Raw genomic sequence first — 26,690 nt, forward strand, 5'->3', positions numbered from 1 at the left:
CAGACTCCTCTGTAATTACTGACGAGCACAGTGTATATGTGTATGCGTAGACTCCTCTGTAATTACTGACGAGCACAGTGTGTATGTGTATGCGTAGACTCCTCTGTAATTACTGACGAGCACAGTGTATATGTGTATGCGTAGACTCCTCTGTAATTACTGATCAGCACAGTGTATATGTGTATGCGTAGACTCCTCTGTAATTACTGATCAGCACAGTGTATATGTGTATGCGTAGACTCCTCTGTAATTACTGATCAGCACAGTGTATATGTGTATGCGTAGACTCCTCTGTAATTACTGATGAGCACAGTGTATGTGTGTATGCGCAGACTCCTCTGTAATTACTGACGAGCACAGTGTATATGTGTATGCGCAGACTCCTCTGTAATTACTGATGAGCACAGTGTATATGTGTATGCGTAGACTCCTCTGTAATTACTGATCAGCACAGTGTATATGTGTATGCGTAGACTCCTCTGTAATTACTGACGAGCACAGTGTATATGTGTATGCGTAGACTCCTCTGTAATTACTGATGAGCAGTGTATATGTGTATGCGTAGACTCCTCTGTAATTACTGATCAGCACAGTGTATATGTGTATGCGTAGACTCCTCTGTAATTACTGATGAGCACAGTGTATATGTGTATGCGTAGACTCCTCTGTAATTACTGATCAGCACAGTGTATATGTGTATGCGTAGACTCCTCTGTAATTACTGATCAGCACAGTGTATATGTGTATGCGTAGACTCCTCTGTAATTACTGATCAGCACAGTGTATATGTGTATGCGTAGACTCCTCTGTAATTACTGATGAGCACAGTGTATATGTGTATGCGTAGACTCCTCTGTAATTACTGATGAGCACAGTGTATATGTGTATGCGTAGACTCCTCTGTAATTACTGACGAGCACAGTGTATGTGTATGCGTAGACTCCTCTGTAATTACTGATCAGCACAGTGTATATGTGTATGCGTAGACTCCTCTGTAATTACTGATCAGCACAGTGTATATGTGTATGCGTAGACTCCTCTGTAATTACTGATCAGCACAGTGTATATGTGTATGCGTAGACTCCTCTGTAATTACTGACGAGCACAGTGTATGTGCTATGTAGTGTATGCGTAGACTCCTGCTTTCAGTCCTTGTTCATTATATTCTGTTTTGAGTATAGGAAATGACACACGTATGTTTGTTGATGTGCACGCTGACAGTACCGTTTGCCAGGATTGGTCACTGTAGCTTCTATACTTGCTGTACAGTTGTAATAAGTGTTAACGTAGTCGAGGTGAATACAGTGTCTTTAATCTTTGTAGTAACCCTGTTGTTATAACACTGGAATTCCTATCAGCTGCTGTTTGTTTGTTTACCTGGTTTGCTCTTGTCTTTTTTGCTGACATCCAGGGAGGAGAGCAGGTTTGTATTGAACATTTCTACCTCCTGCACCTGGATAATTAGCAATCGTAATTAAGCACTCCCCAGATGCATCCTTTGAGAATGATCAAGCCTGGAATGAATTCTTCCAGGTTCAGTATCTTCTTGCTGTAGTTTTGGTTTGCTGATCCAGTCTAGTTTCTAAAGGCCAGGTAGACTGGGCTCCATACTGTACACTGTAGACTAGGTTAGCAGGGGCAGAGCGCTGTGAACTGGCTTTCCTGGAGCGCCCCTTCTTGAGGATGTCAGTGCGATGCGATGCTGTGCTGCTCACTGTGTAATAAACTCTGTACTGCTCTGACTTCCACCCCCAGCTGAAGTGTCACAGAACCAGCATTCAGAGCTGCGTGCAGGTGTGAAAAAATGCTGTAAAGTAAGAATGCTTTCAAAAATAGACATGTTAATAGATTATATTTATCAATTAACTAAATGCAAAGTGAGTGAACAGAAGAAAAATCTAAATCAAATCCATATTTGGTGTGACCACCCTTTGCCTTCAAAACAGCATCAATTCTTCTAGGTACACTTGCACAAAGTCAGGGATTTTGTAGGCATATAGTCAGGTGTATGATTAAACAATTATACCAAACAGGTGCTAATGATCATCAATTCAATATGTAGGTTGAAACACAATCATTAACTGAAACAGAAACAGCTGTGTAGGAGGAATAAAACTGGATGAGAAACAGCCAAACTCAGCTAACAAGGTGAGGTTGCTGAAGACAGTTTACTGTCAAAAGTCATACACCATGGCACAGCAACAAGACACAAGGTATTTATACTGCATCAGCAAGGTCTCTCCCAGGCAGAAATTTCAAGGGAGACAGGGGTTTCCAGATGTGCTGTCCAAGCTCTTTTGAAGAAGCACAAAGAAACGGGCAACGTTGAGGACCGTAGACGCAGTGGTCGGCCAAGGAAACTTACTGCAGCAGATGAAAGACACATCATGCTTACTTCCCTTCGCAATCGGAAGATGTCCAGCAGTGCCATCAGCTCAGAATTGGCAGAAAACAGTGGGACCCTGGTACACCCATCTACTGTCCGGGGAAGTCTGGTCAGAAGTGGCCTTCATGGAAGACTTGTGGCCAAAAAGCCATACCTCCGACGTGGAAACAAGGCCAAGCGACTCAACTATGCACAAAAACACATGAACTGGGGTGCAGAAAAATGGCAGCAGGTGCCCTGGACTGATGAGTCAAAATTTGAAATATTTGGCTGTAGCAGAAGGCAGTTTGTTCGCCGAAGGTTGGAGAGCGGTACACGAATGAGTGTCTGCAGGCAACAGTGAAGCATGGTGGAGGTTCCTTGCAAGTTTGGGGCTGCATTTCTGCAAATGGAGTTGGGGATTTGGTCAGAATTAATGGTCTCATCAATGCTGAGAAGTACAGGCAGATACTTATCCATCATGCAATACCATCAGGGAGGCATCTGATTGGCCCCAAATTTATTCTGCAGCATGACAACGACCCCAAACATACAGCGAAAGTCATTAAGAACTATCTTCAGCGTAAAGAAGAACAAGGAGTCCTGGAAGTGATGGTATGGCCCCCACAGAGCCCTGATCTCAACATCATCGAGTCTGTCTGGGATTACATGAAGAGAGAGAAGCAACTGAGGCTGCCTAAATCCACAGAAGAACTGTGGTTAGTTCTCCAAGATGTTTGGGCCAACCTACCTGCCGAGTTCCTTCAAAAACTGTGTGCAAGTGTACCTAGAAGAATTGATGCTGTTTTGAAGGCAAAGGGTGGTCACACCAAATATTGATTTGATGTAGATTTTTCTTCTGTTCACTCACTTTGCATTTTGTTAATTGATAAATATAAACTATTAACATGTCTATTTTTGAAAGCATTCTTACTTTACAGCATTTTTTCACACCTGCCTAAAACTTTTGCACAGTACTGTATATCAATTTATTATTATTATTATTATTATTATTATTATTATTATTATTATTATTATTATTATTTATTTCTTAGCAGACGCACTTATCCAGGGCGACTTACAGTCGTAAACAAAAATACATTTCAAGAATCACAGTACAAGTATTAATACAATGCAATGCGGTTCTGCTGGCCGTACACACACCAGGGGTGGAAATACGCTTAGCGGTTTTACTTGGAGTTTGATTAGCCACAGTGTACAGGTAACACGCTCGGGGGAGCCCACTCTTATTAAACTCCTATGCAGTGGGAGCCTCGTTTCACCCCTGCTACACTGTGAGGGGAGTGAGTCGTGTCTCTGATGATGCTGCTCATGTCTCTCTGTCTCCTCAGTCTGGGCGGGACCTGCAGCAGTATCAAAGCCAGGCCAAGCAGCTCTTCAGGAAGCTGAATGAACAGTCCCCTCCGCGATGCACCCTGGAGGCAGGGGCCATGTCTTTCCAGTGAGTAAGCCTGATTGCAGCGGGTGCTTTGTGGGCTGGGTGGGCGGGGGAGTGGCAGGCTGCTCGTGGATCTGATCACTGAGAATCCAGAGCAGGGGTGGGAATAAGACTCCTGTTGCATGGCTTGTGAAGTGGCCCTGCTGAAGGACTTCACTGCTGCTCTTGGTCCTGCAGCTACGTCATCGAGAAGGGGGTGTGCTACCTGGTCCTGTGTGAGGCGGGGTTCCCCAAGAAGCTGGCGTTTGCCTACCTGGAAGATTTACAATCGGAGTTCGATGAGCAGCATGGGAAGAGAGTGCCCACGGTATCCAGACCGTACTCCTTTATTGAGTTTGGTGAGTTTCAATGTGTACCAGGTTGAGATCACAGCGCTTCACAATGCAGGTCCTGTGCCACTTTCTTTCTGTTCTGTGCCAGCGTTCAGACTCGTTTTGAACACCCCTCGTATGCGCAGCTTCGCTTCATATTATTCTCTGCACTCCTAAATGAAGTTCGGCAGACTGCCGTGCTGAGTTTTAAGTGAGGCATTTATCTGAAGATCATTTTGTTTCTGGAAAGCTGTGGTGAAACTGCTCTTGTCCACGGTGTGCAGACCCTTGGCTAAGTGTCACATGCTCCCTATTTCTAGTAAATATTCCCTATGTGTTTTGGTTGGATTTTCTGCAGACACGTACATTCAGAAGACCAAGAAGTCGTACATTGACAGCAGAGCCCGACGCAACCTGGGGAACATCAACACAGAGCTGCAGGATGTGCAGAGAATCATGGTAGCCAACATTGAGGAGGTGCTGCAGAGAGGAGAGGCGCTGTCAGGTACGGAGACACACACACACACACACAGAGCTGCAGGATGAGCAGAGAGTAAGCTCATATATTTCTATGTACTGTATCCAGCCTCCATCTGTACTGCAGGGAGGTTGTAGATATCCTGGCTCGCTGTACTTTGACCTACCGTTGCAACATTTGCACTTTGCCATTCAGTAAACAATGTCAATCTGTAAATGATCATCAAAATAAAGATTGATTTTACCAAAGAATCACGCTTCTCTTTGAGGGCTGATTTGGACCCAGTGTCTGTGGATTTTGAATCTAATGTAAAGTGTTGCTAATGAAAGTGCAGGGATGGAAATAAAGACTCCCATTGAATAGCAGTTTGATCCATTCCTGGTTTTACTATGAGTTTAAAATAAGACGCACCACACTGTGGCTAATCAAGCTGGTGGTAAAGCCTGGAATGGGTGAGTCTGCGGTGCAGTAGGGGTCTGACTTCCATGCCTGAAGTGACTTCTGTTTTTTCTTTTCTCCGTTTTAAGCTTTGGACTCCAAGGCCAGCAACCTGTCAAGCCTGTCGAAGAAATACCGGAGTGACGCCAAGTACCTGAACACGCGCTCCACGTACGCCAAGCTGGCTGCCGTGGGAGTGTTCCTCGTCATGCTGATCGTCTATGTGAGGTTCTGGTGGCTCTGAGGGGCCGCGGGGACCCGCTGATCCCACTCCTTTATACCCGGGCTGGAATTACTTCCAAAAATCTTTACACGTTCTGTGGTGTGTTTTATTAAACCGCTGCACGTCCCATTCTCTTTCTGTTTAGTAAGAAATAAGACTCCCATTGCATAGCACCACGAGTCCACGCCTGGTTTTGCTAGGAGAGTAACATCACACTGACTAATCAAGCTCGTAATAAAACCTGGAATGTGTGTGACAGTTTGTGTTAATTACAGCGAACCCCAGTATTCACTGGTCTTTGGAAACACGCTGTTTCGTGGAACGGCCCGTTTGTTTGTCCAGCAGAAACGAAAGGAAATGGGATGAAACGAGTTCAAATGAAACCCTGTTGGGAGTGTTTCTTGGGCGTTGTCATCACTGCCTCGATGCTGGTCTCTGCTCTGTTGTGTAAATGAATGGTTTTGCATCTCAAGCGGTAGATTTCAAAGGGCATGTTTATTCCCTATGTCAGCTTGCACTGTGTTATCTGATGCTGGCTTTACCCTCCATACCGGCAGCTCTGGATTCTCTTAGCAGTAATATTATTTTCAGCCAACTTCTATTTTGTTACCCATCTCTTTGTGTTTCAGTGTACTGTACTCTGATGTGGGGGTGCTGGCTGGGTGGTCAGTGTATTGTACTCTGATGTGAGGGTGCTGGCTGGGTGGTCAGTGTACTGTACTCTGATGTGAGGGTGCTGGCTGGGTGGTCAGTGTACTGTACTCTGATGTGAGGGTGCTGGCTGGGTGGTCAGTGTACTGTACTCTGATGTGAGGGTGCTGGCTGGGTGGTCAGTGTACTGTACTCATGTGAGGGTGCTGGCTGGGTGGTCAGTGTATTGTACTCTGATGTGAGGGTCGTGGCTGGGTGGTCAGTGTACTGTACTCTGATGTGGGGGTGGTGGCTGGGTGGTCAGTGTACTGTACTCTGATGTGGGGGTGGTGGCTGGGTGGTCAGTGTACTGTACTCTGATTTGGGGGTGGTGGCTGGGTGGTCAGTGTACTGTACTCTGATGAGAGGGTGCTGGCTGGGTGGTCAGTGTATTGTACTCTGATGTGAGGGTGGTGGCTGGGTGGTCAGTGTACTGTACTCTGATGTGAGGGTGCTGGCTGGGTGGTCAGTGTACTGTACTCTGATGTGAGGGTCGTGGCTGGGTGGTCAGTGTACTGTACTCTGATGTGAGGGTGGTCAGTGTACTGTACTCTGATGTGAGGGTCGTGGCTGGGTGGTCAGTGTACTGTACTCTGATGTGAGGGTGGTGGCTGGGTGGTCAGTGTACTGTACTCTGATGTGAGGGTGGTGGCTGGGTGGTCAGTGTACTGTACTCTGATGTGAGGGTCGTGGCTGGGTGGTCAGTGTACTGTACTCTGATGTGAGGGTGGTGGCTGGGTGGTCAGTGTACTGTACTCTGATGTGGGGGTGCTGGCTGGGTGGTGAGTGTACTGTACTCTGATGTGAGGGTCGTGGCTGGGTGGTCAGTGTACTGTACTCTGATGTGAGGGTCGTGGCTGGGTGGTGAGTGTACTGTACTCTGATGTGAGGGTGGTGGCTGGGTGGTCAGTGTACTGTACTCTGATGTGAGGGTGCTGGCTGGGTGGTCAGTGTACTGTACTCTGATGTGAGGGTGCTGGCTGGGTGGTCAGTGTACTGTACTCTGATGAGAGGGTGCTGGCTGGGTGGTCAGTGTACTGTACTCTGATGTGAGGGTGGTGGCTGGGTGGTCAGTGTACTGTACTCTGATGTGAGGGTGCTGGCTGGGTGGTCAGTGTACTGTACTCTGATGTGAGGGTGGTGGCTGGGTGGTCAGTGTACTGTACTCTGATGTGAGGGTCGTGGCTGGGTGGTCAGTGTACTGTACTCTGATGTGAGGGTCGTGGCTGGGTGGTCAGTGTACTGTACTCTGATGTGAGGGTGGTGGCTGGGTGGTCAGTGTACTGTACTCTGATGTGAGGGTGGTGGCTGGGTGGTCAGTGTACTGTACGAACTGGGAATGACAAAGCAATAGTAATTTATTTATTTTTTCCTTTTTAAATATCCTTAATGACTGGGTGGAGAGTTTTATTAATCTCATTAATGAATGTTATTTCATAGTGTGGTCTTTATACTAGCAGGCAACTGTATATTGTATATTTCCAAGCAATTCAACTTAAGTATGCACCTGATTAAATTAAATTGCACAACAGCGGAACAGTAAGTAATGGTTTTTTTTTTATTAAAATAACATTGTTTATTGCTTTCGCTGCAGTTTCTCAAGCCTGTTTCCTGAAGGTTTAGGGTGTTGGAACCAGATCTTAATAAATGCTGCTCTGGTGGTCTGGTGATCCAGTATTGCTTCACATTGTCTGCAGGCTGCTGCTGCTTGCCCTGCACTCCACAGCACAAGGAATGCAAGTTGAGTAAAACACGGCACAGGACAGGAAACGTCAGTAAATAACAATCGTAAATCAGAATAAAGCAGTCTGTATTTCTATATAAAAAGTACACATTAGACTGCACTGCTATAAATACATTGCAGGTGTTTTCACCAATGACAGTGGAGTTGTGCCGTTTGCAGTGCGATGAGTAATAATAAAGCAGCTGTGGCTCTGGAGGAATGCGTCTCTCTTGCAATCAGTGTGGCCACGACTCCTCACAGCTCAATGAAAAGGGTTTCATTAACTGCAGCCTGGGACCCTCCTACACAACCAGGTCAAAATCATCCCTCTGAAAACGAGAGGAGAAGAGCGAGTTACGAGAGAGAGAGACACACACACACACACACACGGGAGGGGGACACTGTAGAGGAGACACAAGGACGGTGGCTGCGACTTGCAGGTAAAGCTAGAATATTAATAAATCAAGGCTTTTAAAAGTGCTTACTGCTCATCAGCAAGCCAGGTGCCCAAATTCATTGTTTTTTTTCCCCTCTTCTGCATTCATTCTCTTAAACTTTTTTTTTAAAAATCACATTTTAAATCAACTGCACCCCTGCCAAATTAGGCTATTTGGAAATCCACATATTTCTGTCACTTGTTTGGCCAAAGAAAGCTCGCTTGTGTGCTGGTAGTGGCAGAGCCGAGCGAGGAGTTTCCACAACGCTACAGGGAAGGCATTGCAGTAGCTTCCCATTGTACGGATGACATTGTGGGAGCTGGACAGGCTGGATTCTGTCATTGGAGTCGTTTCTACTGAATTCACTTCCCGGTGCACTCACCTGTTCATTATACTCCATCACATGCTGCTTGATCTTAGAGGAATCCACCCAGGTCACAAAGTCCTCTGTGTTTCTAAAATGAAAGATTAAAAACAACCCATCAGAACCCTACAGCTCCCCACCTCACCCCATCAGAACCCTACAGCTCCCCCACCTCACCCCATCAGAACCCTACAGCTCCCCCACCTCACCCCATCAGAACCCTACAGTTCCCCACCTCAACCCATCAGAACCCTACAGCTCCCCCACCTCACCCCATCAGAACCCTACAGCTCCCCACCTCACCCCATCAGAACCCTACAGTTCCCCCACCTCAACCCATCAGAACCCTACAGCTCCCCACCTCAACCCATCAGAACCCTACAGCTCCCCACCTCACCCCATCAGAACCCTACAGCCCCCCACCTCACCCCATCAGAACCCTACAGCTCCCCCACCTCAACCCATCAGAACCCTACAGCTCCCCACCTCACCCCATCAGAACCCTACAGCCCCCACCTCACCCCATCAGAACCCTACAGCTCCCCCACCTCAACCCATCAGAACCCTACAGCTCCCCACCTCAACCATCAGAACCCTACAGCTCCCCACCTCAACCCATCAGAATCCTTCAGCTCCCCAGCACTCTGCTGCTGGGTTAACAGCTTCTGCACAAAATTTAGCTTTTGTGTGTGCTATCCTAAGGAGTGTATGTGTGGACTGTGATAATTAAAAACTAGAAGACGAGTTTCAGGACCTTTCTTGCGGTTTTACACAAAATGTGAAAAAAGGGTCTTGCTTTCACTTCTGTTTACAGAGCACACTGGCTCCATCACACCACCAGGGGGAGCGCTTTGCCAGCCTCTGAAGTACTGTACTGTACAGCGAGGGAGTTTATTATTATTTATTTATTAGCAGACGCCCTTATCCAGGGCGACTTACAATTGTTACAAGATATCACATTATTTTTACATACAGTTACCCATTTATACAGTTGTGTTTTTACTGGAGCAATCTAGGTAAAGTACCTTGCTCAAGTGTACAGCAGCAGTGTCCCCCACCTGGGATTGAACCCACAACCCTCCGGTCAAAAGTCCAGAGCCCTAACCACCACTCCACACTGCTGCCCAGTTTAGTACATAATCCTGCATGTTGTCCCTTGTGCCTTTTCTATTCCCTTCTTACTGCCTGAAGGCAAAAACAGGAAATGCAATGACCGCAGGAAGCAGGAAAAATAAATAAAATATGAAAACTAATGAAAGGCACTGGCCTCGTCGTGCCAGAATCCCAGAGAACAATCCGATGCATCCCAACTGCACGTGACAAACCCAAACCCTCGAGATTACAAACCAGCATCCAGCTCTGCAAACCCAAACCCTCAAGATTACAAACCAGCATCCAGCTCTGCAAACCCAAACCCTCGAGATTACAAACCAGCATCCAGCTCTGCAGACAGGAGCTGGGGCCGGGTCAGGGTGCAGAGGCATGCGGAAGCACAGACCGTGGGGATGGGAGCCGGGTCAGGGTGCAGAGGCATGCGGAAGCACAGACCGTGGGGATGGGAGCCGGGTCAGGGTGCAGAGGCATGCGGAAGCACAGACCGTGGGGATGGGAGCCGGGTCAGGGTGCAGAGGCATGCGGAAGCACAGACCGTGGGGATGGGAGCTGCCAGTCCTTCTCTAGAATGGACAGTGTCCCGTCCCCATTGGACAGCAGCAGCTACTTCTCACTGCTACTGAGAGTGCAGATCTCACACTCACAACGACAAGCATTCGAAACGTGTAAACCACAGCAGCTTCTAAACAAACACATTGAGAATGTTAAATTCGTCTGCTCTTTATTTAGATTGAATGACTTACTATGAGATGTTTCTAAGTGTTCCGTGGCTGCTGCCTCTTATCAAGTTGAGAGGTGCTTCACGTGCCCTCTTTGTATGACAGACACAGAAAAGAGTGCACAAGAAATCCACTCTCAACCTGTTTAGAGGTAGCCACTGAACCCTTATAAAACACAAAATCCCTGAATTCGTGCTCTGAACTGCAATCTGCTGCCTGATCCACGAGAGACATCACTGTCCCGACAGAGCGCAGGCTCCAGTGGCTCAGCCAGTTCAGGACTCTTTGTATCGCTTGTGAAATTCGTACAGCTTTAGTGCCTATGTGCAGGAATGCTGGCCAGCGCAGGGAGACAGGAGAGGATTAGGGGAGCGATGTGGGAATGCTGGTGCAGGGAGACAGGAGAGGATTAGGGGAGCGATGTGGGAATGCTGGCCAGTGCAGAGAGAGAGAGAGAGAGAGAGAGAGAGAGAGAGAGAGAGAGATGTGGGAATCCAGGGAATTGGAGGAACACGATTCGCTAAGCCTCTCCTGCAGGCTGCAGCATCACTTTAACAATGAAAGGAGTCAGGCCCTCTGCATTCCACAGCAGCTCAGATGCACCTGCCAGCAAAGCGACGCAGCCAGCTTTAGTGCAGTCTAAGTCCTTCTTTGATCGTTGTGGATTGTTTAAAATGTCAGACAATATAAATAAGTGATGTAATAAATGTTGGGCAACGTAACTTTTTCTGAATCAGCGTTTAAAGGGAAATGCAGATTTTCCTGAAATGAAACGCAGGGTACAGGTGGGGGACACTGCTGCTGTATCCTTGAGCAAGGTACTTTACCTAGATTGCTCCAGTAAAAACCCAACTGTATAAATGGGTAATTGTATGTAAAAAATAATGTGTAAAAAATAATGTAATTGTATGTAAAAATAATGTGATATCTTGTAACAATTGTAAGTCGCCCTGAATAAGGGCGTCTGCTAAGAAATAAATAATAATAACAACAATAATAATACAAACTGGACCAATGTAACGGGCCAACAGGTGCTGTGGTCTGCAATTCCCATTGTCGTGGTTCTCTATTATTACTGCCACAACCATACAGAGACACGCTCAGTCCCAGACGCCACACCTGCGGTCTGTGCAGGGCTGGATGCAGAGGAGCTCAGCTGCCCGCTGGCCTGTCTCTGTCTCTGCCTCTGCCCCCCCCCCCAGCTCCTGTGAGCATCAGGGCTCTTTGGTTGCCTTCCTGTTTGAAGCAGATCTGCACAGAGGAAACCAGAGCTCTGTGCCAAAGTACAGCCTGCCCTCTTCAACCCCAAACCACAGAGTGCTTTTACCAGCAGAGGCTTCGAGAAACGCTGCTTCCTGCACCACACCCCCTGCCCTGGAGAGATCTGCAGGCACAGCTTCTTGCATCTCAGCACGCATGCATTTATTTCTGTCTTTCTTAATGTCAAAAGCACAGACTTTTTAAAGAAAATATTTTAAGAAGCTACATTGTAACAATGGAAGCCCCTGCATTCTGTCCATTACACCACTCTAGCTGCCAAGTAAAGAATATGTTTGATGTTCTTGGTAGATTAAAACTCTTTAAACATTTGAAATTTAATTATATATATATATAATTTCTCTCTGCTTCATTCCCAGTAAATCTCCCTCACACACACACACACCCTCGTGAAACAGTGTGCGGACTGGACTGCGTGCCGTTGGCAGGACTCACCTCGTCACAAGGAAGGCAGGGTCTGTGATGATCTCAGGACCGACGCGCACATCTGAAGCAGAGAGTTAAGGGACTGACAACTCCATCATCATCATCATCATGTCAACAATAAAAGCAGATTCACATGTTTGAATTCACCCCAAAACTTCTTTGGAAATCATTTTAAAAATTGGCAGGCAGGTTTAAAAAGAATTCCAGCAGCTGCTAGCTGGTTTAACAGAACTGTGCAGACTGTAGCTTCAGCGCGATGCGATCCACACACACACACAGAAGTGGAGGAAGTGCAAGTCACAGCAGAAATGACATTAAAAGAGGGGAATGTGGAATCCTGCGAGACGTGACGGCAGGGACTGGTGGGTGCCTGGTCACCAGTCCAGAGGGCAGAGAGGCCACGGTGTTTCTGAGCTCAGCACAGTCTGACTGGGGGGAGTCTCCAGTACAATTCAAGGCTGGCAGAGTGCTGTCCGTGGGCAGCGGATGAAGGTACAGGATCATTAATCTGGGTTTTGAAATAACCCACAATGATACAGAGGACTTTTCATAATACTTTGAGGCCAACTTTCCAAGCGTGACCTTTTCTGCAATTTGGAAACTATGAAAAATGTTCACAAAGACAATGCAAAAAAAAACACACACACACACACACACACACACACACACACACACACACACACACACACACACACACACACACACACACACACACACACACACACACACACACACACACACACACACACACACACACACACACACACACACACACACACACACACTACAAAAACAACCTGAAATGATCAGCGGCAAAAAATGCAGAGAACAAGCCCTCCCTTTTCCATGTGTGAGATGCTCTTTGGGCGAGAGAGAGGGAGAGGGAGAGGGAGGGAGAGGGAGAGGGAGGGAGAAGGAGGGGGAGAGGGAAGGAGAGAGAGAGGGGGAGAAGGAGAGAGGGAGACCTGCTAGACCTGCCAGTCCTCAGGGTTCTGCACACGCATCACAGTCAAGAAAACCGCTCCAGAGCTCCCGTTGTCAAGGTAACCTCTTGTTGCCGTGCGTGCCGTCATGCTCCGTCCCTCCCTCAGGCTGAGAGCAGCTGTAACCAGGCCCTGGGTCCCACGCACTGACTCACTGCAGCCCTGTCCCAGAGCCAGCAGCCATTTCCTGTTTCTCACGGAGCCTGCGTGGGGCTCCCCGCTCCCCTGAACAGAGCCGAGCCTGGGTCACATCCAGACTGGAGACAGAGAGAGACAGAGACAGGCTCCCCTGAACCCTGAACAAAGCCGAGCCTGGGTCACATCCAGACTGGAGACAGAGAGAGACACAGGCTCCCCTGAACCCTGAACAGAGCCGAGCCTGGGTCACATCCAGGCTGGAGAGAGAGAGAGAGAGAGAGAGAGAGAGAGAGAGGCTTCAGGCCCCCTAAGCCTGTCAACAGATCTTGTTACACTATGAATCTTTCTTTCTTTTCATAAATACGTCCCGATACACAGGCTTGACGAGCGAGAGAGAGAGATAGAGAGGGAGTTGTTCTCATCTCTTTGATTAACAGCAGCAGCTCAAGCTCTGGAAAAATGTGTTTGGTAGAAATTGAAATTGAAGGGGCAGTAGTGCTAGCAGCCAATTCCAGCCATTGACAGAACTCTTCACTAGCCAGGGGGATGGATACTCTCTGCAGGCTGGTCTGTTGTCTCTATGCACGGATAGCCAGGGGGATGGATACTCTCTGCAGGCTGGTCTGTTGTCTTTATACACAGATAGCCAGGGGGATGGATGCTCTCTGCAGGCTGGTCTGTTGTCTCTTTATGCACGGATAGCCAGGGGGATGGATGCTCTCTGCAGGCTGGTCTGTTGTCTCTATGCACGGATAGCCAGGGGGATGGATACTCTCTGCAGGCTGGTCTGTTGTCTCTATGCACGGATAGCCAGGGGGATGGATACTCTCTGCAGGCTGGTCTGTTGTCTCTATGCACGGATAGCCAGGGGGATGGATACTCTCTGCAGGCTGGTCTGTTGTCTCTATGCACGGATAGCCAGGGGGATGGATACTCTCTGCAGGCTGGTCTGTTGTCTTTATACACAGATAGCCAGGGGGATGGATACTCTCTGCAGGCTGGTCTGTTGTCTTTATGCACGGATAGCCAGGGGGATGGATACTCTCTGCAGGCTGGTCTGTTGTCTCTATGCACAGATAGCCAGGGGGATGGATGCTCTCTGCAGGCTGGTCTGTTGTCTCTTTATGCACGGATAGCCAGGGGGATGGATACTCTCTGCAGGCTGGTCTGTTGTCTTTATGCACAGATAGCCAGCAAAATGCTTTTAAAATCCTGAATGAGTAAAATAAATAAATATAAATAAAACACACTGCCACTAAAAGCAGAAAATGGAAAGTGTTTGTGCATAATGGAATGAGTGCCTGCACAGTAGCAGCAAGGCCATGAACTCGTGGTCTCTTATCTAGTCAGGATCACAACCCCCAGGGAGCTGCTGGGAGAATGCACCCAGTCACCCCAGAGCGCTCCCCCCTCGAAGCAGGGAGACACACAGACCACCACACACAAAACAAATCCTACCAGAGTGGACATGAAGACTCAACAGAAATATGCTGTGGGCAGGGGCAGCTGAGAATACAGCAGGGTTTAGGGAAATATTTAATTATAGTTCCACCCATTCCCAGAGCTCAGGATCATAAACCAGGCTGCCAAAAAAAACCCCAAAAAAACAACTAAAACAAGAACTTGCGAGGCCATGTGCTGCTCCCCGTCCCCAGATTACTGCCGGTTTAATAAAAACACAAGCAGGCAATCTGTCCTCTTGCAAGGTCACAGCTTGTACTCACCCTGTCCCCCCACTTCACTATCCTGCCCCCATTACCCCGCTTCACTATCCTGCCCCCTCCGTCACCCAGCTTCACTATCCTGCCCCCCGTCACCCCGCTTCACTATCCTGCCCCCCCTGTCACACCCGCTTCACTATCCTGCCCCCCGTCACCCAACTTCACTATCCTGCCCCCTCCGTCACCCAACTTCACTATCCTGCCCCCCGTCACCCAACTTCACTATCCTGCCCCCCCCCCCCGTCACCCCGCTTCACTATCCTGCACACCCCCCCAGTCACCCCCGCTTCACTATCCTGCACACCCCCCGTCACCCCCGCTTCACTATCCTGCCCCCCCCGTCACCCCCGCTTCACTATCCTGCCCCCCTCGTCACCCCACTTCACTATCCTGCCCCCCCCCCCCCCGTCACCCCACTTCACTATCCTGCCCCCCCGTCACCCCACTTCACTATCCTGCCCCCCTCGTCACCCCACTTCACTATCCTGCCCCCCCCCCACCCCACTTCACTATCCTGCCCCCCCGTCACCCCACTTCACTATCCTGCCCCCCACGTCACCCCACTTCACTACCCTGTCCTCCCCGTCACACCCCCCTCTCCCCCTAGGATCCTGTGTTCTTGAATTCACTCTTCCGGCAGACTTGCTGTACCCCACTCCGCTCCCCCACCTCCAGAGCCCGCTCCTTCTCCACCCTTTCCCCTCAGTGGTGGAACGACCTACCCACAGATATCAGGACTGCTCAGTCCCTGACCACCTTCCTGCACCTCCACAAGACACACCTGTTCAGACAGCATCTGTAAACCTCACAGCTCTCCACTATACTGGACTGGATGGCTCCCTATTGTACCAGTACTTGCATCAGCTTGTACCTGCACTGCACTGCTCCACACCTCGCAGTATTCTACTACTGCTCTCAATTATAACTACTTCACGAGTCTGGTACGTGACTTTACTCTTCTAGGCATCTGTATTCATCTTTATTTTTTTATTGCTCTTCTTGAAATCATTCTCATCCTTTCATCGTTCTCACTATGCGCGCTTACTGGACTCGTAGAAGCAAATATTTTATGCCCTTATCCAGGGCAACTTACAATTGTTACAAGATATCACATTATTTTTTACACATTATTTTTACATACAATTACTCATTTATGCAGTTGAGTTTTTACTGGAGCAATCTAGGTAAAGCACCTTGCTCAAGGGTACAGCAGCAGTGTCTCTCAGCGGGGATTGAACCCACAACCCTCCAGAGCCCTAACCACTACTGCACACTGCTTAAAGATAACATCTGTTAAGAAATAATAATAATAATAATAATAACAACAATAACACACACGCTGTGGGTGCTTCATGAGTGAAGCTTGACCAGAGGGTTTGGTTAGTGGTTCTGCAGAGTGACACGACTGCAGAAGTTCAACAGCAATCTTAAACAGCACTTCCCCATTTTAATTCCAGGATTACATTTTGTGGTTGCTCGGAAATCCCTCTGCACTGCGTTACACAATCCTACAGCCTGCGATGGCCGTTGCTATGGCTTTCCTAATCTCATTTCACAAGCCGGGCGAAGAAGAAAAATTACCCTTATTTCCTCTGAATCCACAAGAGTCAAACGCAGAAAATGTGCAGGCACGCAGGTCCCGACACGACGCGTGCGTATCCGGTGACGTGCATTAGCAGGCACGCAGGTCCCGACACGACGCGTGCGTATCCGGTGACGTGCATTAGCAGGCACGCAGGTCCCGACACGACGCGTGCGTATCCGGTGACGTGCATTAGCAGGCACGCAGGTCCCGACACGACGCGTGCGTATCCGGTGACGTGCATTAGCAGGCACGCAGGTCCCGACACGACGCGTGCGTATCCGGTGACGTGCATTAGCAGGCACGCAGGTCCCGACACGACGCGTGCGTATCCGGTGACGTGCATTAGCAGGCACGCAGGTCCCGACACGACGCGTGCGTATCCGGTGACGTGCATTAGCAGGCACGCAGGTCCCGACACGACGCGTGCGTATCCGGTGACGTGCATTAGCAGGCACGCAGGTCCCGACACGACGCGTGCGTATCCGGTGACGTGCATTAGCAGGCACGCAGGTCCCGACACGACGCGTGCGTATCCGGTGACGTGCATTAGCAGGCACGCAGGTCCCGACACGACGCGCGCGTATCCGGTGACGTGCATTAGCAGGCACGCAGGTCCCGACACGACGCGTGCGTATCCGGTGACGTGCATTAGCAGGCACGCAGGTCCCGACACGACGCGTGTACGAAGCCCAATAAATTCAAATGATCATTTAAAATCATAGACTATTCTGTTGAAAGATAAAAATGAAAGGAGTGCAGGACAGGATATATTCACCATTCCAACATTGAAACACACAGATTCTTTATTCAAAAACACCTTGGTGAACTGCAATGAGGCTTCTTGTGCTTTAGGTCTTATTACGATAACAGCGATACCAGCCTCTATTACAATACAAGATCACACTGAGTAATCGATACAGGGAGTCGCTCCAGCCCTAGTGGGTAGATCAGGGTGTATCACACAGGTAGCAGGTCCCTCCAGAACTACAAGCCTCTGGTTATGTGCCAGCAGAGCCCCAGAGCGCTCCCTCGTTAGCGCACACACTGGGACTGCTCCCTGCCCTGATTGAGGCCAAGTGCTTGCAGAGGGGGCTGCTTCACAGCAGAGCTGCTGCCATGGCAACCGGCCTTGCATGACAGTCATGTGAAAGCGATGCTGATTGGATTAAAATATTTCCCCTAAAATCAGAATACTTGTGATCCGGTTTCAGCAGTGAAAAAATAATAAATCAAACTCCTGGTTTTTCAAGGGGCAGGTCACACGCAGACTATAAACTTGTGAAAAGATCCCGAGACTGAGCACTTGAGAGGCTGAAGCCACCGCTCCGACTGCAGCGTTCCCAAATCCCAGGGTGAGGGGCTGCCCCCCCCCCGACTGCAGCGTTCCCGAATCCCGGGGCAAGGGGCTGCCCCTCCGACTGCAGCGTTCCCGAATCCCAGGGTGTGTAGGGATGAGGAGCAGCCCACTCTCCACTCCCTTCAGGAGTGCCGGGATTTGGAAGTTTGCATCCCAAGGACTGGACCGAGAGCTAGAACCTTTGTGAACGGTTTCTACGGCTGCAGTCTTTCAGCGTTTCACTTTCAACACTTCAGAATAAAATGAATCCCAAGGACTTCCAAAGTTCCCCAAAACAGAGCAATATAAAATTGGACTGAAATAGACAAAGCAGCATTTAGACCCTGGGTACACAAACATACAATCACAGCTGAAGGACGCACCATTGTCCTGTGAGAACAATCGCCTGGCTAAACAAACACGTTATTATAGAGATGTTTGCTTATGGAATAGCAGCTCACATTCCACATTGATTTTTACAGCCTCTATTTCAACTAACAATCGCTGTTACACTCAATAAAAAGCTGCACCAGCCAGCCCATGAGCGGGAGCTGCTCACACCATTATCTGTCCTGCTGATAAGAAAGCAATTAGGAGATACTGACAATGACACCTGCAAGCTGGCCCTGCCTCTGGCATGAAGACCCTGCAAGCTGGCCCTGCCTCTGGCATCAAGACAATTTTATTTATTTATTTATTTTATATATATATATATAAATAAAATAAATTGGTAAAAGGAGAAAAGGATTTTTGCAGTTTCTAAAAATCCAAAATAGAAGAGATAAAGTTTTCTAAAACGGTTTCTGCGCTCCTCAAATGAATGAATGAATGAATGAATGAGAAAACCTGCAGTGAACACCCTAGGAGGTGAAATGCTACCTTCTATCTTGCTGTTCACACGATTCCAGCAAGAGGACTCATTTATTACGGGCTAGGTGTTTAAAAGGGCCAGTGAAGGATACGGCCCTGCTCTATGAAGGTGATGGCAGTCTTCAGGTTCTGTGCCATCCTCAGCTTCACCATGATGGTGGGCAGGCGTCTCCTGAAAGGAGGCAAAGAAAGAAAGTAAAGAGGGAGAAGGGTCAGTAATTTGAACAAAGATCCCAAATGTTGTAATTCAGTCAGCTGAAACTCTGCAGAGCACTGCAAGTTCGATGCAATTGAAAGTATCCAGCGGTCACTTCAAAGCCTGGAGCGGGCGTGCAGTAAGAGCATGCAGCTGTGCATCCTCACACAACGCAGAGAGCAACACACACCCTGCACTCACCTGACCTCAAAGCGTTTACACTCACACACACCTGGCAAGAACAAAACAGCTTCAGCACTGTGGGAAGAGAGACGCGTCACACGCTCGTCCCCGCTATAGGAAACGATTACCAACTCCATAGAAAAGGGGGAATGTGCGTCTTGGCTTCAGCCTTGTCTGAAGAAGCGTGTGCAGAAAGCAAGCAGCTGGTTTACCTGCAGAAGGACGAGGCTGACACCTTCTCTGTGAGCACCAGGTTCTCTCTGGTGGGAATCAGCCCCACGGTGTACCTGAAACACAAGATCAGATCCTGCAGTCAGCATGAGGAGGGACAGGTCTTTACACCCTCACAGCACAGCCCCCGACCGGGTGTCGTGAAGGAACCCCCTCACAGCACAGCCCCCGACCGGGTGTCGTGCAGTTGTGAAGGAACCCCCTCACAGCACAGCCCCCGACCGGGTGTCGTGAAGGAACCCCCTCACAGCACAGCCCCCGACCGGGTGTCGTGCAGTTGTGAAGGAACCCCCTCACAGCACAGCCCCCGACCGGGTGTCGTGCAGTTGTGAAGGAACCCCCTCAAAGCACAGCCCCCGACCGGGTGTCGTGCAGTTGTGAAGGAACCCCCTCAAAGCACAGCCCCCGACCGGGTGTCGTGCAGTTGTGAAGGAACCCCCTCAAAGCACAGCCCCCGACTTCCAGGCGTTCTGCCTCCGATTTAAAACAAAACAAAAACCTGAGAGACGTGTGCAGTACAGGTACAGACGGTCTGCAGATTCAGTTTGCAGTTTTCATTGCGATTGCAGGGGTTCAGATCAGTGAGATTCTGTCTCTGAAACACTGCATTCCCCTCAGTGCTGCCAATGACACCAACTGAATTCAAGAACAACCTCTCGGACACGTTTTAAAAAGTCGCCACGCCGTCCAACACGCCACCTACCCTGCAAATGTAATTTGGTGACCTGTAATCTTTGTCAGCATCAGGAGATGCAGATGGGGCTGGGAGGAGGCAGAGGCAGAGCTGCAGACTCTTCATCTCAAACTCTCAGCCCATGAAGGATCTCGTTCTCAGAGCTGGCACAGGAGACACTGCTGTCACCACAGAAAGGGGTCAGGGCTCAACTAGCACAGCGCAACGCACCAAAAACTACTTGAAGCAAGAGGAGGCTGAAGTAAATGTACTTCATCATTTTATAAATCATCTTTTGTTTTGGATTTCAACTTCAGGTATGGAAATAAGACTCTCGCTGCATAGCAGTTTGATCCATTCCTGGTTTTACTATCAGTTGAATAAGACACACTGGCTAATCAAGCTTGTAATAAAACCTGGAATGGGTGAATCTGCTATGCAACAGGAATCTTCTTTCCATCCCTGAACTTAAATGTATATTCTGTATTGCTCAGTTAAGAACATGTTGTTCAGGGAAACTTGCACAGAATTGATCGGTTGACATTATCAGACAATTGAGTCCCTTTACAAACATTACCCAAGTAGTGATTGTTTGAGAGCGATTGCTTCCCAGCAGCTCCCCTGTGAAGGGAACTCCACTCTGTGTTGAAATGGGTGCTGTTTTATTGTAGCCCGTTAGATTTATTACACCGTCCACTTGGCAGCTTCTACCCAAGCCGTCCTGATTCACACTCATTTTCCACCCCACGCCATTCCAGCACTGAGTCCATAAAACGCCTTATCTTTCAGTTTTGACAACTTGTTCTGTATTTAAAACCGCTCTCACCAGTACAGGATAAATAATCTTGGGGAAAGACAACACACACACACAATAAAGAACGTGAAATAATCCTGTGGAAAAGACAACACACACACACACACACACAATAAAGAACGTGGGCACAGCAAAGGATACTGCGCTGAAGTGGCTCAATCATCAGTGCAGAACTACCCCAGCAGGGCTCCCATTAACCACGCAGGGACCGGACTGTGTGCTGGTCTGAAGATACACACTGGACCAAGTCATTCCAATCAGCGCACAGACGACTCTGGCTTTGCAACAATGAAACGCTCAGTATCTGAAAGTCACTACGGGGCGCTTGGCAGTGGTAGAATATTCCTAAGAAACAAGGATCCTGGTTCCTGCAAGCCTGCACTGCCTTGTAGGCATGGCGCTATGACGCTGTGTGACAGACTGCACCCTGTCCATCAGACAAACTCTCCCACAGTACTGCATGGACACCTCTACCTCCAGGGACATGAAGGCACATACTTAGTCTTCCCATCTGAATGAAATCAAATTCAATTTCAAAATCACTTCAAGGCAGAGATATAATAAACACAGCGAGTGTGGAGTCAGAAGCAGGGCAGTGACTCAGAGGCAGGGAGGCAGGCAGGCAGGCAGGGAGACAGGGAGGCGTTTGAATCAGATCCAGGGAAGCGATGGCTTCCTGTACGGTTCAGCATTCATTTTAAAGTCCTGCTTATAACTTATAAAGCCTTAAATGGTTTGGCTCTATCTTATTTAAATGATCTTTTAACCCATACGTTCCTCGACAGCCACTCCGACCCCAGGGAGCAGGGCTGCTTACTGTACCCAACACTGTAAAAGAATACAGGTGGCACAGCCTTCAGCTGCAGGCCCTAAACTAGGAACGAGCTGCCAGCACCGACTGCTGCAGCTTTTAAAACCAGACTAGAGACACATGTTTATAACCCAGCTTTATCTGAAAATGACTGCGTCTTTCTCGCAGCGGTTTTTTACTGTCTTAGGTTTTGACTGTTTTTATTGTATTCTCTGCTTTGATTGCTTATTGTTACTCCTTTCATAGCTTGTAAAACTGGGAATGGTATTCAGCTGCTAGGAATTGTTCTTGTATATTTATTTTCAATAAAAAAGGGAAGTAATTTTTTTTTTTTTTTTAAAGCCAGATGTAACCATAGCAACATGTTGTAGAACACTCCCTACATCCGATGTTTACTGCAGCAGAGTTACTACCCTGTTTAAAACAGGAATCACAAAACAATCCTACATAGAAATACACACCGTACCTAGAAACATACATCCTACCTAGAAACGTACAGCCTGCCTAGAAATATACACCCTGCCTAGAATCAATAAAAGCAACTTCAGTTCAATGAGAAACATTTCGACTGCAAGGCAAGTTGAACAGTGTTGTCTTTCAGTGCTTCTCTGTGTAACACCCAGCAGTGCCACACCGCTCTGATAATGAGAAGGACAGACTGCTGCCATGTGTTTATACAGAGCTGCCAACAACATCCTCTTCCTGGCTCGGCTGGGCTGCTGACAGAGGGAGCGCGGGGCAGGGTGTGAATTGCAGGCATGCCCTGGCTCAAACTCGGCTCATTTATTACAAAATTAACCTCTGACATCCGTATCCATCATCAAATTTCTTGTGTGCATTTCACTGCGCGTCTCTCCTGTTACAGGCAGTCCATCACTGCCTCACTGGTTCAGAGTGTGGGAACAAAGTGAACTTCGAGAGGCATGCCAGAGGGGCAGCCTGGACCTAGGACAGGGGGGCTGGGGAAGGAGGAGGGCAGGGATACTAAACAAGGAGAGGGGGCATGGATCTGGGACAGAGAGGGGGAGAGGGGACATGGATCTGCGACAGAGAGGACTGGGGACGTGAAGAGTTCAATGTACATTCATGTGTGTAAATGTGTATGAACAAATAAACATTTAGAAACAGTATCAACGCTTATCAAACAGGACTCCAGGAGAATGTTTTGTTCCAGCAGCCCCAGTGTTTGGGAAAACAACTAATATTAAAATAAGCCAAAAATCAGAGAACTGAAACAAAAGAAATGCTAATATGGAAAACCGCCCAACAAGATGAGGGATCGGAGCAAAGTCCGCTCATTGAATCAGAGCCCAGTGTACTGAAGCCCTCTCTCACACTGGAGCCCTCTCTCACACTGGAGCCCTCTCTCACACTGGAGCCCTCTCTCATGCGTCAGCAGACCCAGCAGCATTGCTGTGATACCCTGCAGACAGACTATTGAAAACACATTGCTCAGAGTAAAGCAGCTCCTTCACAGAGAGAAGGGACGCAGGCAACACAGGGTGGCTTTATCTGTACGAGACCAGACTTGGTCACGCCAAGCCCCACAGACAACCTGAGGAAGCGCAATCCTGTCTGCCTCCCCAATACGGTACTCATGTGCGTCTGTCTGTTTGTGCCTCAGTGTGTCTGTGCAGAGGGAATCCGTGCCCTGAATCTGTGCCCCGAACACAAAACACTGTGCAGAAGTAATCTGTGCCCCGAACACAAAACACTTCCCACCCAAGAGAGCAAAACATGCTGCAGCTTTACCCACAAGCGGCAGGCACAGGACCTGGGCTAGCACCGTGCTTCCTCTACTCAGACACAAGTGTGGGGCACGGGTTTATACAGAACTGATGGACATTCCTAAAGTTCCTTTCATTTGAAAACCGCACACATGCACATTTTTAAAAAGGTGTTTCAAAGGCTTTAAGAATGGACTGTTGTTTTTTTGTGTTCTGGGAGGTGGTCACACCATGTGGTCCTTACACTTACATTCTTGGAGGCACATTGCCCGAGTGAAGGCTCAAGGCTCCATTCACTGGTTGCATGGAGAAGGAGGAAAACCAATTACTTTGGTCAAGCATACACTGCAGATGGTGTGGATAAATGGATGTCATAGGGGTCGAAGATCAACAGCAAAACAATAAGGGATTTGTGGGAATGTTTCTATAGCAACGAGGTAGGGAAAAGCCTCAAGTGTCACATCAAAGGAATCCTGGAGCTCATTTTCCAAACTGCTGCAGGAAGTCCAGGCTGACCGGAGCAGCTACATGAAGCTCTTTCAAGTGAAAGTTTTGGTCTGGCTCTCAACTGAAATATAAATAGCATGGCAGTGCGCTTGCAGCACCCCTTACTGAGGGCAGACGGCACATTCCAGCACGGGCTCTCGCCAGAGCAGGGTCACCTTTCAGGTGGAGCGCGAGGGCACCACAGCCTGCCTCGCCAGCACGGCCTGTCGCAGCAGCCATCTACCATTCCCGTACAGCACAGCACTTCACAAGAGTTCAAGTGAAATATCACGCAGCCCCACGAGCACAAACTACACATCTCTGCCTGCCAAGAGCAAGCTTTCATTTTCAAAAACAGCACGACCGCAACTAAGTGCAGCATCAGCGCGGCCCGGAGGCACAGGCCACAACAAGCAGGACCACACGAGGGTCTGGGGTCGCGGCTCTCCTTGACAGGACATGGCTTCCAACGTCCTTTTCATTTGGGTCTCCATCCCTTTCTGCAACGCCAGTTCTGCTGCAGTTCTCTCGAAAGCAGTCGGACTGGTTGAGCAGCTTGTTCATTATCTGCGCTTCCTGATTCCAGAGAACCCAAACGACACTGCAATCCTTCACCACAGTCAGCCCCACCTCGGCTCAAAGCAGAGGCAGATACAGAAGAAACGACGACTCTGAATCATCACACAAAGGGAAAGGAACGTTAAAACAACACATCACAATGGCTATTAAAGCTCCAACCTCAAAGCCATACAGCATGACCCCTGCATCCCTATTCTAACCTCACATGGACACTTCGTGAAAGATGCCACGTGTCACGTCTCAATGAGGTCTCTCTCTCTACAAATCCACTTCAGGATGGAGAGTTTGAAAACAACTTCCGATAGCAGCGTCAGTATTAAAAATCAGGGTCGGCAGCTAATCTCTGCTGATAACAGGGGACCTGCTGGGTTCTATTATGATCACTCCTCACTGAATGAAGGGAGTTCTTTTCTGCTCTCAGTTTAGGTTTCCAGCACTCTTCTCTTTCTGCTTGTGCTACACATTATTGGTTCACACACCTTCCTTCACTCACAGTTCTGGTGTGACCTAAATAAAAACGTGTCAGTTAAACCTGTGTGTATTGTGCGAGTCGTGTGAGCTTCATCACTCACCAGCACTGCAGGGAAGCTCAAAACATCCTTTGTCTCAGAAACAGGTTTAACCTCAATGCAATCGAGACCTGCCAATCAAGTTCAGCAGATGTGAGACAGATAAAGGCATGCAAACCGATGGTTAAAAATGTCCTTCCTTAGCTGTAATAGTATTACTGTCCCTCCACCCCACACTTCCACTGCAGTGACAATCGCTTGGTTGTCGACTGACTTGTATTAATTCAGGGAGGGACTGCTCTACTCAACGTTCAACTCGGCTAACGTGTAACTCCAGGGCTTGTCAGTTTCACAATCCACTGCAGGAAACATACAACCCTGAAGTGTTGCAACCATTTCCTGATTTATTTTAAAATGGGTCCAGCAAATCTGATAGGAATGGGCAGCTTGTGAACAGCAGCAATCCGATGGCTGGGTTGGACGCTGCTGGACGCCGCCGGACAGCAGCAATCCGATGGCTGGGCTGGACGCCGCCGGACAGCAGCAATCCGATGGCTGGACGCGGCCAGACAGCAGCAATCCGATGGCTGGGCTGGACGCGGCCGGACAGCAGCAATCCGATGGCTGGGCTGGACGCGGCCGGACAGCAGCAATCCGATGGCTGGGCTGGACGCCGCACAGCGGGAACGCAGTTTCATTTGCGAGAGATAATTTACATGTTCACTGAATACGGCACAAATGACACAAACACCCTCTCGAAAAAAAGTTTAAAAACACAGGATATGTTCCATTACCTGGTGTTCCTCCTTCGCCGGGACTCCCAGGGCCAGGGCCAGGGCCATACACCCTTCTGAGGCGCTGGGTGACTGTCACGGGACCTCAGCACCACCATCATCAGCCCACAGAGTACTGGCGACATCAGGGGGAAGCGAGGGGTGGCGGGCGCCTCCCCTAAAAACTACATCTCCCAGAATACCACGTCTTCAGTTACTTGGCAACAGTACACAAGAAAAATCCACCCAACAAAGCATTATCTAATCTACAGTAAGCCTTGTTACCTTTACAGCCAATCAGAGTATTAAGAACATGTGAAAGCTACCTCAGAGTCATTGTCAGTGCTGACAGCATTGGCTGAAGGGCGAACACTCCCGTGAGAAACAAACAAAATTGGACGAAATTACAGACAAACCCTGCTGCAGGAGATTAGCTGACTCTGTGCTGCAGTTGTCTGCAATGCTCGTTGTTACAGCTGAAGGTGTAGCCGTGGCCCATCAGCGATGTACACATCAGTAAGCCCACGTTGGAAACATCAGCTCTGGAGGCGTTTCCTGTAACAAGTTCAGTATGACATCAACGCTTGAGTTGGAACACAGACTGCAGAGTCCACCCTGTCCCACTGAACACAGAGTCCGCCCTGCCCCCCTGAACACAGAGTCCGCCCCGCCCCCCTGAACACAGAGTCCACCCTGCCCCCCTGAACAGAGTCCGCCCCGCCCCCCTGAACAGAGTCCGCCCCGCCCCCCTGAACACAGAGTCCGCCCTGCCCCCCTGAACACAGAGTCCGCCCCGCCCCCCTGAACACAGAGTCCGCCCTGCCCCCCTGAACACAGAGTCCACCCTGCCCCCCTGAACACAGAGTCCGCCCCGCCCCCCTGAACACAGAGTCCGCCCTGCCCCCCTGAACACAGAGTCCACCCTGCCCCCCTGAACACAGAGTCCGCCCTGCCCCCCTGAACACAGAGTCCGCCCTGCCCCCCTGAACACAGAGTCCGCCCTGCCCCCCTGAACACAGAGTCCGCCCCACCCCCCTGAACACAGAGTCCG

General features: G+C 49.0%; 2 protein-coding genes across 3 annotated transcripts in view; one reads left to right on the forward strand and one right to left on the reverse strand.

Annotated features, from left to right (window-relative positions):
- Positions 1–12,732, forward strand: part of LOC117407568 (vesicle-trafficking protein SEC22b-B) — a 14,359-nt gene extending 1,627 nt beyond the window's left edge. Inside the window, exons 2-6 of one of the 2 annotated variants that reach the window (XR_009330775.1) lie at positions 3,718–3,827; positions 4,002–4,162; positions 4,494–4,640; positions 5,141–8,127; positions 11,958–12,732. Coding sequence is in view for 1 of the 2 variants with exons in the window: in XM_059035254.1 (XP_058891237.1) it covers positions 3,718–3,827; positions 4,002–4,162; positions 4,494–4,640; positions 5,141–5,295 (573 nt within the window). In the remaining variant the exon portion in view is untranslated. Of the gene's footprint in view, positions 1–3,717; positions 3,828–4,001; positions 4,163–4,493; positions 4,641–5,140; positions 8,128–11,957 lie in introns of those variants that run through there. The other variant, XM_059035254.1, reaches the window with a different exon arrangement.
- The window catches only part of LOC117973212 (U3 small nucleolar ribonucleoprotein protein IMP3-like), a 24,807-nt gene continuing 5,874 nt past the window's right edge, over positions 7,758–26,690 (reverse strand). The window contains exons 3-7 of the mRNA XM_059035255.1: positions 19,249–19,323; positions 18,750–18,829; positions 12,034–12,085; positions 8,507–8,579; positions 7,758–8,016 (exon numbers count right to left, since the gene is read on the reverse strand). Coding sequence (XP_058891238.1) covers positions 7,990–8,016; positions 8,507–8,579; positions 12,034–12,085; positions 18,750–18,829; positions 19,249–19,323 — 307 coding nt within the window. The 3' untranslated portion in view covers positions 7,758–7,989. The remainder of the gene's footprint in view (positions 8,017–8,506; positions 8,580–12,033; positions 12,086–18,749; positions 18,830–19,248; positions 19,324–26,690) is intronic.

The sequence above is a fragment of the Acipenser ruthenus genome, chromosome 12, assembly GCF_902713425.1.
Source record: "Acipenser ruthenus chromosome 12, fAciRut3.2 maternal haplotype, whole genome shotgun sequence".
Taxonomy (NCBI): domain Eukaryota; kingdom Metazoa; phylum Chordata; class Actinopteri; order Acipenseriformes; family Acipenseridae; genus Acipenser; species Acipenser ruthenus.